At 38.9% G+C, this 17,076-nt stretch overlaps 1 protein-coding gene across 1 annotated transcript in view; it reads right to left on the bottom strand.

The window, feature by feature from the left end:
- TTC29 (tetratricopeptide repeat domain 29) overlaps positions 1 to 1,537 on the bottom strand; it is a 71,812-nt gene extending 70,275 nt beyond the window's left edge. Inside the window, exon 1 of the mRNA XM_005525633.2 lies at positions 1,399 to 1,537. Coding sequence (XP_005525690.2) covers positions 1,399 to 1,537 — 139 coding nt within the window. The remainder of the gene's footprint in view (positions 1 to 1,398) is intronic.
- Positions 1,538 to 17,076: the final 15,539 nt, after the last annotated feature.

Below are 17,076 nucleotides of genomic sequence, written 5' to 3' on the forward strand. Positions count from 1 at the left end.
GAAAACCCCTTTTTCGGAAGTTGCTGTGTGAGAAATAGTAATTAAACTTTGAAACAGCAATATTGAAGCCCAGAGAAGATGCAAAGCTTTCTACAGGCTTCTTTGTTGTGAGGTATCAAGTTGGAAAATGAACACAGCCATGCCTTAGTGGAGGCTGATGAATTTGGCAAGGCAGGGGGGCTGACTGCAGCTATGGGGCAGAAAAGGAGAAGCAGCTGAAAGGAGCTGCTCCCATATAGCCCCCATATAGCCACTGCAGCCATGGAAAGCTATTGATTTGGGGGCTGCCGCAAAGCACCTGGCTGGAACACATGACAAGTCCTTGCTGGCTTACATGCCCCAAGTTCCCAATCCACAGAAATCAAGTCTATGGGAAAAGAGGGTATCAGGCATACACATCTCACATGAGGCAAATATGCAGACATTTTTCTTAGCATGTTTCTGCCTCACAAGGACTAAAATACAACCCTGGCTCCTATTTCAAACTCAAAGCTTGTGAGAGGAAAAAAAATGAAAACCCAAACTGCTTCATAATAATGCCAATTAAACTTTTACTTTAGATGTGGGAGATTGTTTTCAGAATGAAATGGAGGGTGTCTTTCCCTCATTTCCAGGGCAACTGATCCTTACAGGTAAATTACAACCACAGACACATGACAGAAGGCACCAGCAACACATCCTTCTGAAACCAATGCTATTCCAGTCATGTAAATTTCATTGCTAGTCATTTAAAGATCACTTTACGTCTTGCTTCTTTATTATCAAGTTTAAGCCACTTCTCATTTACTTAATCAAACACCCACAGAATTCAGCAAAAGATGAGGTGGTGCAGTGTGTTTCTCAAGAAGTGCTTCACTTAGTCCCATAATGGAGGGACTCTCCCTACGTACTGTAAGTGCTCCAAGGTGCATTGAAGGCGAGGGTAAAACATCAGCTGATAGCAATGGTGCCTTCCCGGCACCTTTTGGGAAACCTGTTGGCTGCCTCTTCCTACACATTTTCTGAGGTATTAACTGGAGGCTGAGGGTTTCCCAGGGAGGGAAGGAGGTGAGGAAGCAGAGATGGATACAACACACGGCTGTCTTTGTGGGCATATCTGCTGCTACTTGGCAACTCGTAAGATAAAAGGACATCAGAATGTGACAGGACAGACTGCCACACTGCTTTATTACACTGTGTAAATACAAAAATAGAAACTAACAATAAAATGTTGAAATCTACAGCCAGCGTGATAGATGCTCTTTGTTCCAACTGACCTGGACGAGGTCACGGCCCCAGCCTGACCCGTATCCTCAATGCCCTCCGTCCCTGCGGCTCTGGGAATTACAGCCGCCCTCCGCCGCTGCCTGGCTGTCACCAACCACCGACCAGGGACACTTCACCTGTCCCGCTACACACCCTGACCCTTGGCTCCGGTACGGATAAAATCAGCCCCACCAGCCGCAGTTCCCCGGGGCACAGACCTGGGCCCATGGCGCGGCCGCAGGACGAGCTCTCCGCCGGCCCGGCCCCTCACGGGACGCCGCGGCCTTGCCATGGCGACGGGGGCGGGCGGCGCTGGGGCCGGGCGGCGCTGAGGGCCGCGCTCCCGAAACCCTCAGGGACCATCCCAGCCCTCCCCGGCGGGCTTGGGGAGGCGCCGAGGCCGGGTTAGACCCCGGGGAATACGGGGGCTATGGGAAATCGTCACGGCCCGAAGTGTTGGTGTGCTTTTCAGGAGCTCCGAACGAGCTGCCTCAAACGGGAGCGTCCCTCAATGCTGAGTGAGTTTCTGAAGCTGTCAAGCAAAGAGCCAGGATCGCATGGACGCCTTAGGAAGTGTGGACAATCTCTCATGATAAATGGATACCTGCAGTGAGCAGGTTTTCTTCTTTCACAGAATCACAGAATCACAGAATGGTTAGGGTTGGAAGGGACCACAGTGGGTCATCTGGTCCAACCTCCCTGCCTAAGCTGAGTTGTCCCAGAGTGCGTGGCACAGGATTGTTCCCATGGTCCATGAATATCTGTCTCAGTGAGGGAGGCCACAATCTCTCTGGACTATCTGTTTCAGTGTGTGGTCGCTGCACAGTAAAGAAGTTCTTCCTCATATTCAGGTGGAAATTGCTGTGCATCAGTTTCTGCCATTGCCTCTTGTCCTATTGCTCAGCACCACCGAGCAAAGCCTGAATCCATCCTCTTGACATCCCTCCTACAGATACAGACAGACCTTCATGAGGTCCCCTCCCGGTTGTCTCAAGACTGAACAGGTCCGGCTCCCTCAGGCTTTACTTGTAAGACCAATGTTTCAGTCCCTGAATCACCTTTGTTTCCTTCCATCCTTCCAGGTCCTGTGAACCCGCCTCATGTCCTTCAGGACTTCTGAGCAAGGGGAAAGACCAAGCAGAAAAAACATTAGAATTAATCTCTGAGTGAGTGACAATGTGAAGGCATTTGGTTTGTGGGAAATATCCTCACTTTCTGTTGAGGAGAGTTTGCTGCTTAATTTACTCTCACAAAGGAATTATTCTAAAGGGCTAGCCTGCTTGGGTGTCTGGGGGCTGGTCAGAAATGGAAACATTGAGAAGGAATCAATGAGCTTCTGTTAAGTGCAAATGAAAACTGTAAGAGAAACCCAACTGGGATGTTATAGAATATAAAGAGCAGAGATTTTTCAGTGACTTCTCTTTTCGTGTTGGAAACTTGACACCAGCAGGAGATCATTTTTTTAGCACAGATTTGACCTAGTTTTTATTGCTACAACTGTTTGGAAAACAGGAATGTCAGAATCAATTGCTATAATCTATTTTGGAAGGATCAAGTGGACAGAAAGCACTTAAAAAATGGCATTACCTGTTTCTGAGTTGATGGCAATTGGAAACAAAGGATCTTGAATGTTTATGGGTCAATGTTCCAGTGGATAAGTCAGAAGCTGACAGGGTACTTAGCTGATATCAAATCACACTAGAGAACAGCATGACCTATGCCTTACCCACATACAACACATAGGGAAAGCACAGTTGTACTGAGTGAATTTCAGTCTGAGTGACATATGCTGAAGGTCTCATGCTGCCAATGTTAAAATGTACTTGGAATTTCAAAATATTTAAAATGTCAATTTCCTAACTCAAAAAATGTTGCATCCAACACAGAGGAATTCTATATTAGACCTCTTCTTGTCAGATGAAAAGGAATTGATCACAGAACTAAAAATTAGCCATAGCTTAGGTATAACTGATAATGATTTGATCACATTTGATATGTGCAAACAGAATTAAGTCCAAGCCAATAAGATATATATACTTAACCCTTTGGAAGTGCTAACTTTATAAAGGTGAATACTTTTGTAAGGTAAGTCTGTTGGGAGAAGAAATTTAATCTGAAGTGGGAGAACAGTAATTGGAAATGGTTTAAGGGTGGTAGAACAGATATCCACTCATCCAGAATGGCACAACTAAGGAATATGTTTGCTGAAAAGCCAGGGTGGTTTACAAGGCAGACAACTGCAAAACTGGAGGAAGAATGTGGTGGCATTCATGTACACTGAAAGGAAGGAATTGTAGAAAATTGCTGTGGCACGTAAAAGGTTATGAGGGAAATATACATATGGTCAACTGAGCTAAAATGAGGAAATTGGACGGTTTTGCAAGTATAAAATACAGAAAACAATCTGAATAGCAACTATGCCCTATTAAGACCTGAAGATGAGATCTTAAACCTTAATCAATGACAAACTTCAAATGCTCAAGGTACTCATATTTGTTCTGTCATTTGGGAAGATGACAGCTGATGTAATTATGTTGTTAGTTTCGAAGAGTTGTTTGCTGTTCAAAGATGAGGGAGAATGGTTCAGTTACTGAAAGAAAACTGCCATTAAAGCTTTTGGAATTAACATGTCTATCAGTATTCATATTCAGAAGTTCTTGAAACACTAAGACTTTTTAAAGGAGGATGAAGCTAGTATTGTTCTAATACCTTAAAGCCATAAAATAATAATTTACCAGTGTTTCATTGATCAGGCAAAATACGGAATAGACAATATTGTTAACTCAGTTAACAAGTAATTTAAAAGAAGAAAGATATTTCCAGTTACCGTGGGCTTCTGCTAAAAAATCTATATATCCTGGCAGAAAAATAGAGCCTGGCAATCAGACTTTGCTGTCTTAATGAGGCTGCAAGTTTTGCTTATTGATGTAATTTAATGAGACTTCAATAAAACATTTGACTTACTATTATTTGTAAAAACCAAAAAGATAAACCAGCAGATTTAAGATTGCTCTTAATATTCTGGAATGATATCTGGACTTCACAAGCAGACATTTATGCCATAGCTACATCTCGTGTGTTAAACATACATAATTCATTTGACTTGGAAGCAAAGTAAGAATTTTTTTTATGGAGATGTGTTCAAAGGATCCTGCATGCCAAACAATATGTAAGTTAGAGAGAACACTCTTTAGCAGAGAATCAAAGGCAGTCTACATCTCCATAGTAATATGAGGAGGCAGTAGCCTTTCTGTGGTTAAGGATGAAACCAACTCCTATTACAATGTTGTGTTCCAGCACCAGTTTAATTTGCCTAGAAATGTTTGGCCTGCAAGTCCTGAAGAGGAAGGATGCTGTCCATGGAAAAAAAATTCAGTTGCTAGCACTTTTTTGTTCCTATCATTAGAGTAGGTTTTCTCCCTATTCTGTAAGCAGTGATAATGTCCAAGGAATGACAATATTGTAATGCTCTTTGTAAAAACTGTGTGAAAAATTAATTTGTTTGAAAAAAAAAATTGATTTCCGACATTGGCATATTCAAAAATGTAACCTAGAGAGGCAAAAAATGTATTACACTGATGCAATGTATTGATCATTATGAGTAGCTGGTACCCTTAGGAAATATGTTTGTGCACCTTTAATGGTTACATGGAAAAGGAATTGCCATGCTTAAATGTGGCAATGCCCAAAACTCACCAGGACATATCTGGATACTCCTGAATACTGCACATTAAGAAAATAAGTGTTTTGATTCCTGCCTACCAATCCATCTTTGGTCCCTGGTAATTCTGATTTTCCTATTACTTATCTACCTGTCCACTACACAAAAAAGCTGTGAACCTGAAGTGTTCCCATTCCTTTGCTTTAGAAGGTAGGAAAGGGGGAGAGTCTTGGTGAAAACTGAAATATAGTGGTGAAAAGTATGAAGAAAAAAAAAAGGAGAAAAGGCCAAGTTGTTAAAAATACAAAACCAGGGAACTAGAGAGGGGCAACACTGAGTGTGCTACCAGGTAGCAATCAGTGTACAAAGATTTTCTTGGTGTTTGCCTGAGAACACCTAATAAACTTAGTCATGAATGTTGGAATTACAAGTAATACAGCTTTCCAAAAGTCTTTCTCTTAAGTCTTGATATATCATGCTGTCATGGAGTTACTTTACCTTTAAAAAAGTTTAAGTTGCTGGGAACTGCCTGGAGTCTTTTCTCCTGACCAATTATCGGTCATTGCTGAGAATTGACAGCAGTTTAGGCCATTGAAAAGTGGGATCAACTTGTGAACCCTACCTTAAAGTGTAAAACCAGAGCTCTCTTGGCTCTCTTTTTGTTTCCTGGCTGGGAAGGGTGGCAGAGCTTCAGGCCTCCCGTTCCCTGCCCAGGCCATGCGGCCGGGCGGGGACTGGGCTGGGCCCAGCGTCTCCCGGCCGGGGGATGCGGGCCCTGTGGAGGGGGTTTTCTCCGGGCTCCGGCCGGGCCGGGCCGAGCCGATCTCTGGCTCGGCTGCAGGTTTTTTGCTGTGGCTGGATTCACTGGAGACTGCTGAGTGAAGAAAGAGAGAGAGGCTCTGGGCCTGCAGCGGGCTGGGCGCGGCGCCTACACTCTCCAGAGCAGCCATGAGGAACTTTCCATCGCAGACGGCTCCAGCTCCTGCACCGGCCGGGGCCACAGAACTACCTACAACAGCCTGGGCAAGATTTTAACTCTTTCATTTCCCAGATGAGACTTGCGGATTAATCTTTTTATCCAGACAGAGAAAAGAGAGTGATCAACATGAAAAGAGACTTTATAAACTACTAGTGACAGGAAAGAAAAGAAGCTTCAGAAAAGGTAGAGAATTAAGAAGATGCTTTAATTAAGCTGAAATATCTTTCTGTTAAAACTATGGAAATGGACAATAAGGTCTTGAAAACACTCCTTTAATTCATGACAGTATATAGGGAGGAATAGAGTGTTCAAAGTGTAAATTTTGAGTAAAAAGTAGAGTAATTATGGTACAGTGAAGTGCTGGAAGATTTGAAGCCTTGAGAGGCAATGAGAAAACTGTTTTCTGGTGAAGCTCACGGAAACAGATGAAGAAGACTTTTTTTGCCTTTGAATAACTTATCCTTAAAAATCCCATCCCTAGACTCATGGCCCATACACACTTCAGAGTGATGTGAAAATGGGAGGAGTGGGCTCTAATAACAGCAGCTCTGGGCAGCTAACATTAGAGCAATGGAAAACTATAACAAAAATAGTTTTTCTTGTGAGAAACTCCATAAATTAACAGGAAGAAACTTCTGTTTCTCTATAAAGACTGGTGAAAAGACTGTAGCAAGAATTGGGACTGTTTTAACCATCAAAGTTCCAAAGGTTTTGTCTCTTTTGTCATGTGAACAAGGGAATAGTGGGTAGACAGGGGATGAAAAGGTTTTTCTGGAAGTTTATTCTGGTGTTCTTATTGTAGTTTGTCAATAAACTTTCTTTTTTTCCCTTTTAAGTTTTATGCCTGTTTTGCTCTTGTTCTAATCCATATCTCACAGCAAGAAATAAGTAATTTTCTTAGTTATTGGTTTAAAACCACGACACATGCTATTGTAAACCCTATATTCTCCATGCATTACAGACAAAAGTGCTCCGGCATGCACTTTATATGTTATAATAAAATGAAATTTATGCCATCAGTATCTTCTCCTGGTTCTGTTTACTTATTTCAGGTATTTTTATAGATCTGCATCAGATGGATTTTCACCAACTGGAACATTTGTAACATTGTCAACTGACTTGTTTGGCCTTCTTTTGAAAGCTGTCTAGAAAGATTTATGTAAAAAGTTAATCAAACTACATCACTGACTCAGCTCATCAGTACAACTTTTTCATCACTATAACAATATCTCTGTGACATCTAGCTTTTCATCATGAATTATGGGGGAAAGGATAAACAACCCATTAAGAAATTAAAGGCCCACAAAGGTGCAGTTTGATAAAGGATAAAAAAAACCCACGGGGTATGTATAATAAAATCTCTCTCCCCTGAAGAGTGATTGTTATCTTCCTTTCATGAGCGTCAAAGACCTGGAGCTTCTCAGTGCCTCAGGCAAGTGAGTTTGAAGGTCTCCTTCATGATTGAATGGGAAACTGTAATCAGAATTAGGTTATGAATGTTTATCCTATAGAGCATTTAAAAAAACGTTTTATGTGTAGAACTGATACTAGTAACAGAGAGAAAAAACACTGTAATCACATTTAGAAAACTCTGTTGTATTTTCAGTATTCAGTGTGTTATTATCTGTTTATTCTGGTGTATGTTGGGACAAGCTGTTCCATGGACAGCTGAGATAAAGAGTTCTAATACAATAATTTGTGTAGTCTTCATTCTGTAATAAATGGAAGCCTGGGTAAAAGAATAGTGATGTACAGATAAAGATGTCTTTACAACCCCAAGAGAAATAAGTTATTCTTAAATAAGTTTTCATTTCCTGAGACAAAATATGCAGCCAATATTCTTACTGTACAGCAATTAATTATGCTTTTCTTTATCCTAATGGAAGACAGCAGTATTTACAGCCTTTCAGTCTCCTCTGAGTGAATTTCATGATTCTGCACGTGGTATGGCTTGTGGCTGAATGAGACTCTAACTAAATCAGAGGAGGTGCAATCAAAATGAATGGCTTAAATGATGACGGTAGAATTATCCTGTACAGTTCTGTTCCTTGTATAATAAATTATGCTTAAATTGGTGAAAAAAAATCTTTGAGATAATAAGACTTACAGCAAGAGATGATCATATTCAGCTGGCAGACAAATTGTTTTTTTCCCCAATAAGCTGTACCTTGAAGATTTACACTTGGTCCCTGAAGATTTTTTACTCTTAATTTCTATTAAACTCTTCTTTCATTATAATTTTCTAGTTCTGGTTACACCCATTGATTACATCTCATCTAAAACACTGATATATGCAACAGCAATTATTTACACGTCCCTTTTTGTGATGGAGCCCAGCCCTGAGACCTGTGTGCACTAATGCAGTGTAAATGATAAGTAACAAATAAGAACATGCTAACTATGCGCAACAGGTGTCTTTTGAGGTTGGCAGATCTAAAATTCTCTGTCTAGATGACTTCTGGAACATTGTCAGTGACAGCCAGCATTGCTTATGGCCTGTTCTCTGTTAGCCCATGATTTATAGGATATGTTCAGATGGGAGAGTAGCCAGCAGAAGCTCACCTATATTTTAAAGGCTTACCTATAGAGGTTTATAACTTAAAGTAGCAGGATTGAAAAAGCATGGAAAGGTCACGTCTAGGAAAATAATGTGTTGTTCTTACATAGTCTAAGGCAACACTTAGGTGTGTCATGCCAGAGACAGTTCAAGTCCATTGGGTTCAGTAGGTCTGGTGATTAATGGATGTTTATGTTCCACTGTGTAAACTCTTCTATCCATAAGGCTAAGAAATGTTGCTCCTTTTTTGGTAGAGTATTTCAATTGAATTTTGGAAACTTTGGGGTTGAAAAGCACTTTGTAAGCATACACTTCTACATCCAGTACTGCTGTGTACTTACCTCCAAACTTGAAATTAGGCATTGTGATAAGCCTGTGCATTATACTACCAGAACTTTGTCATAGTGTCCTTACCAAATTATTTTGTGTAAGTTTCTCATACATTAGATTGTCGTTATTAACCAGACACAAAAAAGATACTGAAATTACAATGGAGGCCATTTTAACATTCCCTATCAGTGACATGAATATAGGCTTCATTTATTAATTGTAGCTGATTAGCCACAAGGCAAACATTTAATTAAACCTTGTGAGACAATAATATTGCGCATAAATTATCCATTTAAGAGCACATAGGTCTCTATATTTCATTAAAAATTGTTTAGCCAATAACAACACATCTTAAGTTTAATCTGTATTTGCACAGATTTGAAGTCAGAGAATTCCCTAGAGCATTGCTGGGTCTTTTTTTCAGACATTTATTTCTTGATGTGTTTTGATTTCTATTTACTTACCATTTGTTCATGCTGTTTTCCTGATTAGTCAGACTGCTACTCAAATCATGATATAAAAGTCCCACCAAATTATTTATTTTTAACATTATTTCAAAATAATTTAAAAATTATTTCAATTAACATATCTCAAAGATATGTTATTTAATTTTTCAGATTCAGAAAAGCAAAAATCCAAACAAATATATTATTGCTATAAATGGAAGGCTTCTCTTTTGAATTATTTTTGTCCAATACAGATATTTTCTGTTCTTCTAGCACTGGGATTTTTTTTTTCCTGCAGGAATATATGTCTATTGTTATATATATTTTTCTGAATGTATTTTTGTATTCAAGCAGAAAGTTGACTGCTTAAGAAACTGCTATATTAGTCTAAAATTCAGTTTTGCACAAAAGCCATATTTTCCATGACTTTGAGAAGATCATTATCTGCTCTGTGAAGTAACTTTAAGAGCTGAGAGGACCATTAAAACACTTGTGGTCAGCCATAAGCTTTGTGGGCAGGTCCTTTTTCTTCAGCATATATCTTCTACCCAGATAATTTTCTAAATACTGTAGACTGATGCAGAGATATCTGACTGAGGAAAAAAACCCAAACCCTGATAAATATAAAAATGGTTTATATAATGTAGTGCACTGATTGTTATTTCATATAATGAATAAGACTTAGAGCCCAAACTCAAAGTTCTAAGAACTTGATACTAAATTGTATTTCACTATCCTGTGATAGTGTATAAGGAGCATAGGGAAGCATGATGTGAGCTACACTTGATTTTCCTTCAGTGTGTTTATATTTACATAAAAAAATTACAAAAGTATCAAACAAATATTTGTGTCTCAGAGATTGCAGATATTATCTGGAAATAAGTCAAAGGATATTCCAATAAATGTTAGTGCCAGCTCATATGCCTGCCACTTTCTTTACCTGGCTTTTACCTCTATAGGCAATACTAGAGCAGGGATCTTGCTTCTCTGTTTTCAAAGTGTCTTATTTATAGGAGTACAGAGAAAACAGATTCTGCTTAATTGTGGCATGAAAGCACTTCTGAAAAATCAGTCTGGTGAGGTATTACCAATGCTTTGCAAATAATTACTTCTGCTAAGACATTGAAACCAGACAAGCTACCTTGTCTTGTAATAGGACTTTTCTTAAAAAATTGCTGAACTTAAGTAAATGAGCACCACCAAGGGAGCCAATATGATTAAACTTTAGAGATGAGCTATCTAATATCCCAAGCTAGCCTCTTTCCCTTCAGGTTTAGGAATAGGCTCTGTGACTTTGCTAAGCAGTTGTTTTTTTTCTCTTTTTCCATTTTATTTTTGGAAAGCAGAGGATAAAAAACACCCTAACCTATCTAGCAATCAATTATCAAATAAAAGCAAACAGACAAAATAACCACACCAAAACCCAAAAGCTGAAATGCAGTAGATTTGCACTGCTGCCTGTGAAGTTAAATGTAGGTTACTACATTCATCTACAAAGATATTTAGATGGCAAATGGAAAGTAGCTGCTGTGAAGCACATCAAATTCATATATAATTGAAGTACCCGAGAGTAAAATACTGAGGCACAATAGGTGACAACTGATAAAAACAAGAGAAGAAGTATAAAACAGGATACAAAACTCTGGGGAGTACAGAGAATATCTAACACAGGCTGAAGAATCTACAATAACTGTATCTAAATTACCAGATAATACAAAAATAATAACTGAACTTATAAAGCCAGAGAATTCAGTGAAATGCTGCTATGGAATGATACTTGAATCAGAAACATTTGCTTGATTTTCTTCACTACCACGAAAAGAGGAAGATTTTTAGCTGCCTGCAAGATGTTCAGAACAGGAAAGCAGGAGTTTCCCAGCAAAAGCCACTGGTTTCACTCATTCTTTAGGGATCTGCGTCAAAACAAAGTGTTCACAGATGAAGGTGATATTTATTGTCCCTCAGTCTGTAGGGATGTCCAAGTGTAACTCAAGTTAATACTGGTCCAGTCTAGCCTTACTCTTATTTTGCTTCCTTATGTGGTCAAAGTAAAATTTTGGAGAGTAAAGCAGAAGACAGCAGCTGGAAATGAAAGTTTAGGGCCATAAATCCTGAAAAAAGCATTATCACTATGCTAAGAGCAGAACTTGGATATATGTGCAGTTGCAGTAAGCTTTGACGTAAATGCCTTTGTCTTGTGGTGGCCGCAAGGCCCAAGCTGTTGAGTCACATTCTCCCCTAAATGTGAAACAGGCGTTTGTGTCAATTTCTCATGAATTAGGCTTTGGAAGAGCATGTGTATTGAAAACAGATGTTCCTGGACAATCGGATATTCCATGGACAAACTTCACACTATTGTGATTGTAGTACACATCTGAGTAGCATTTTTACACCACAGTTTCCTCAGATGCAGGGAATTGAGGCATGTTGTCTATCTTGCTCTATCCCGATGATCATTTCCCACAAATTTAGAAGTGCTCTGAATCTTAAATCTCTCACTCAGCTCCAGAGAAGATGATGCTAAGGGCAGCTTTTCTTGGGATTTGACCATGGATTCAAAACCTTTATAACCTGGAGTACTGAGTACAGTTCTGGTATTGCTAACATAAGAAGGACATGGAACTATTGGAATGAGTCCAGAGGAAGGACACAAAATTTATATGAGGACTGGAGCACCTCTCCTATGAAGACAGGCTGAGAAAATTTGGGCTGTTCAGTCTGCAGAAGAGAAGGTTGTGTGGAGACCTTGTAGCAACTTTCTAGGCTACAGCAGGGCTACAGGGACTCTGGTAGGAACTGCAGTGGTAAGAAATTTAGAAAATTTAAGGAAATTTAGGTTTGATCTTAGGAAGAAATTGTTTACTGTGACGGTAGTGATATGCTGGCACAGGGTGCCCAGAGAAGCTCTGGATGCCCCATCCCTGGAAGTGTTCAGGACAAGGCTGGATAAGGCCTTGAGCAACCTGGTCTAGTGGGAAGTGACCCAGCCCATGGGAGTGGGGTGGAGCTAGGTGATCTTTAAGGTCCATTCCAGGCCTTAACATTCTATGGTTCTATGATTCTGTAACAACTCATTACCGTTATGCTGTAAGAACATCAGTTTCAGCTTTGTCTTAAGTGTTGCCAGATAGATGTTCTTACAGTGTGATTAATGATAATTTCTTTGAACAATGTTATTTAAACAGTTTGGGCTAAGTACATGGGAACAAGCTGAACTGAAACTGTAGTTTTGTAACATGGCCCAGCTGGGAGATGGATTGTGGCAATAGTAAAGATAATAATTTTAGTTTACTGCAAGAAAGATTGGAGACTAATGTCCATAACAAAATTCAACATTAACTCTTCCTGGATGATACACCATAATGTCAGCACCCATCTGTCTTTGATGTTGCATTTGTTGAGAGGAATTTCTAGTCACCAGAACCCAGTGTGGACAATTCAGCCAAGAGGCTTCTGCTTTGCAGAACCAGTCTTCTCTGCCATAACCATTTAAATAAAGTCAGGGTTAAGAATCTTGCATAATATAGGTTTATAGGCACCTACACTGTAATCTTATAGATGACATCATCTAATTTTGTAATTTTAACAGCTGTCTTCTTGTCCACCCTGTGAACTTTGCCTCTGAACTCTCCTCAAGGCCTCATAGTGAATCCTTGCTTTCTTCAACATGAGCAGAGTTCAGGCACTACCTTTTGGCCTCTGTGCCCAGCCTTAGTGTGCAGTTTCCCTGTCCTGCAAACTCCCCTGAGAGCTGGATCCCTGCTGTCCAACCAGGAAAGACTTTACAAGGCTCCCCCAGGAACCATCAGGAATTTTTTTCTTTTCTCAGCTGCAAATTAACTGGCAAAGGTTCTAAAAGTATCATAGCAGAGAAATGTGGTGACTGAAGTGAATGAAATACAGGCATTATAGGGATCCTACCTTGATTTTAACAATATAAAGAGCTGAAAAAAAATGGTGTGAGATACAGGCAGCTGCCTGGCTTGTTTCTGAAGAGCTGGTGATTCTCCTTCCTTGTGCTTTGTATTTTTCTTCAAGTATTGGTGTTTATTTCCCTCATACATAACTAAATTTTTGTTTTTCTAGAACTCATAGCACATGGACCTTCTCCCTAAAAAACCAGTCCTTTGTTTTTGCTGTCTTTAAATTACTATATTTTTCCTCAGTATTTTTACAGTGTCTTTTGAAGAGGGACATAATTCTGTATCCATACAGATAGGGAGTAGGCAAACAGGGTAGCACAACACACAGAAACACTGGCAGGCATGCCCAGAAAAGCACGTCATACAGCTTATGACACAGTGATATCCATGAGGAAGGTAAGCAAAAATGACATATGTTGTTCTTCCCTGGAAAGATATAGTCAAAAAACATTAATCTCAGATCACTTATTTACACACATGAAGACACATCATGACACCACATACAATGTCTAGTATGAGCAGTGTCAAAGGTAGGATATCAACATAAAATTGTAGATGATTTATAAAATGAAATGAAAATAACACATCTATTCTTATTCAGTCACTGTATAAATGCATAATCCATATAAGATTGCTTAATGGATTTTGATTTAAAATTGTTAAGTCTTTGCAGAGTATCTGTTTAGTTTGTAAGTGATGAAGCTCTCACCAAATCTGCCACTCGGTCTTAAAATATTCTGTTCAAACACTTTCTTATTCAAAAATCTTGCACTTATTTTAAAAGGTGAGATAATCTCTCATTATTATAAGGCAAATAACTGTCAGGTTAGAAAAGCAGTGAAGCAAATCTTCAAAAAAATTTACTTTCTGTTCATATCTTTGAAGCTGCCAGCTGTATTTTCAGTAATTGATAATGTATTGTTGAATAAATCGACGTGCAAAACATTTTTCTGTTTGCATGAAAGTTGAAGCAGAGAATAAATATATAATTGTATGATAATTGTATGTATCATTTGAAAGTAAAATTGATTAACTATTTTTAATTTTCCTGTGGGTTAAAAAAGTTTTGGGATTGAAAATTACATGTATCTACACAAATGAAGCATTTCTCCTCCTTTAGAAAAAATACTACAGGATTTCTGTAGCAGTAATTTCAGACTCTCTAGCTAATAAGAGCATTACTGCAGTTTGCAGTAATTACTGTAGAATATGGTATTTTATAAAGGCGGCACTTCATATTTCACCCAATAAAACTCAGTTATTCATGTTTTAAAATTAATGTGCTGTAAGGTAAACAGGTAAATAATAAAGTGAAAAGATACAATTATGCAGATAGAGAAGTGTGAAAATCTAGACTTCCCTGTCTATATTTATATAATCTGCATACAGTTGCATTTCAGCATGTTGTTATTATAAAAGGGTGAGGAAGACATCAGATTTTTTATGGATGTGGATCTTATTACTAAGGCAGAAAGTGGTAGCTAATGCTGTAAAACAGAACTTCACACCAGTGAGAATATGTGGATCTAAAGTGCTAAATGCAAAACATTGAGTATTATGGAGTGCTTTTATTCTTTGATAGACATATGAGTTATAATTTGTAATTAGCAATCATTGGTCTAACTACTTTTGGTATCCTCATTTATCCCCAGCCAGCAACCCAGCCCCAGGCAGCTCCTTGCTCACTGCCCCACCAGCAGGACTGGGGAGAGAATTGGAAAGGTAGAAGCTGGAAAACTCATGGGTTGAGATTAAGACAGTTAAACAGGGAAAGCAAAGATCAAAACAAGAGATTAATTTCCTACTTTCCATGGATAGGCAGGTTCAATCATCTCCAGGAGAGCAGGGACCCGTCGCAGGTGACTTGGGAAGACAAACATCATCACTCCAAACATCCCCCACCTCCTCATTTTTCCTCCCCAGTTTGTATACTGAGCATGACGTGACATGGTCTGGAGCATCCCTTTGGTCTACTGGGGTCACATGTCCTGGATGTGCCTCTTCCCACCTTCCCACACCCCGTCTCCAGCATGGCAGTAGAAAACATCTCCACATTTTCAACTTCACGTTCAGAACAAATCCAAAGTACAGATCTATACCAGGCACTGGGAAGAAAATAAAATCTGTCACAGCCAAAGCCAGCACAGCCAGGCTCACAAACACATCAGCACACAGAGATTTCCACGGTGCCCTGCTATTTCTATTTGCTATTGGCACAGTTATTGCAGTATTTGTTGCATTGGTAACAGCCAGCATTACATGGAGATACATTTTTCAAATGTCATGCTGGGAATAAAATACCAATCCCACTGCATGTTTTCCCTCCCAGGATTAGCTGGAGTTTGGTCAAGTTCAATATTGAGAAATATTTATTCTGGTGGTGAGTAGCACTAGGTCAAAATCTTTACAGAAGATAAAACACTCGAATGCTTTAATGCATTTTCATTGTTGTAACTGATGGCACCTTCAGAGTACATCAGGCAGTAAAATCTGCAGCTGTGATTCACATTTGAGTTCACAACAGGATTTAAGTTATCATACGATCATAGTTCAGGGTACAGCTGCAAGTTAGTCTAAAATAATGTCCCAGATGTCTTTACATCTAAGAGCTTTCTGTGTTGACAAGAGAATTCTTGAACACATTGCTTGCTTTTGCATACAATTTTTTGTACTTCAAATGATTCTGCATCTTTCCTGCACATATGGCTGTGGTATTTTAGTCCTTATTTTCTTTTCAAGTATTAGCATCTTAAGTAGAATAGAGAGCTGATGTCAGGTGTCAGTTTGCATCTCCTTTTTTGATTCTAGTCTTGTGCTCTGATTCAGGCATTCCCACTGCTTATTCCAGTTACATCTTTTGAACTTCCTGTTACCATATAGTTAATTGGGTATCTTGCACAGTCTTTTTTAGACAGAATAAATGTGCCTCTTTTGGGTTATAAGTACAATCTACAGTCAGTTTTTATGCTGTATTTATGCACATCTTTCCAGAAACATTATTTTGATGCTAATTTAGGCCACTGAAGAGCACAGTGAGCTTTCACCAGTAAATTAAAACCTGTAGATAAAGTAGATCTATTATTTCATATTTTTCAGAATGATGACAACCAAATGAGGTGTGAATTACACATCTGTTGCCTTCCCCACCCTCAAACCCTTCTGAAATCTTGTCAGTGACATAGAACTTCGCAATTTTTATGGTTTCATTTCTGTGAACTCTCCCAGAGTTCATCTATTTATGAAGTGGCAGGTACTTCGGAAAGTAGGGACTGATGTAATATGTAAGAGTAAGAGAAAAGATCTTGAAACACACAACTTTGCCCACTTTATTTTCCAGAAATCTGCAGACTCAGCGGGTAGAAAATCTGAAATATTGATTAAACATGTTATTTGTCCAAGACCACTGTGTATGATGTTTCAAAGTTGCTCCAAAATATAATATAAAATCATCTCAGTGGAATAATCAGAATTTGTACATTATACTATTATTGCAGCACTGGTAAAAGGAAGCAAACTCTGGCTTGCAATAGATTTTTGAAGTTTTGTGTTTGTTTTTTAAGTACATCATTGATACAATAATGCAAATTACTCCAGTAATGTGACTGTGCAAACCTCTCAATTTGTTCTACTTTTTTATAGTTATGTGTTATTCATGTTGCATTAGCATATGCACTGTTTATTTCCCTAATTGTAACAAGCACTTAATTAATTACACTCTAACCTCTTGAATCTATAGGCCAACTGTTGCGTCTTTAGTTAATATTTTAAAGTCTCATCTTTTTCCATTTTTCTGTGTGTCTTTGATGTTTTGTTTCTTACCCTTCTTGTTTGGGTTCTCTGTGGAATAGTCTCAGAATAATTCTGCAGTTCTCTTTTATGGCTGAAACTTTGCATTTTAACAGTTGTCTGGAGATAGTTTCTTCCTTGTGAAATAT

Source organism: Pseudopodoces humilis, chromosome 6 (genome assembly GCF_049639895.1).
Source record: "Pseudopodoces humilis isolate 2021_Gansu_Grassland_sample_001 chromosome 6, ASM4963989v1, whole genome shotgun sequence".
NCBI lineage: Eukaryota > Metazoa > Chordata > Aves > Passeriformes > Paridae > Pseudopodoces > Pseudopodoces humilis.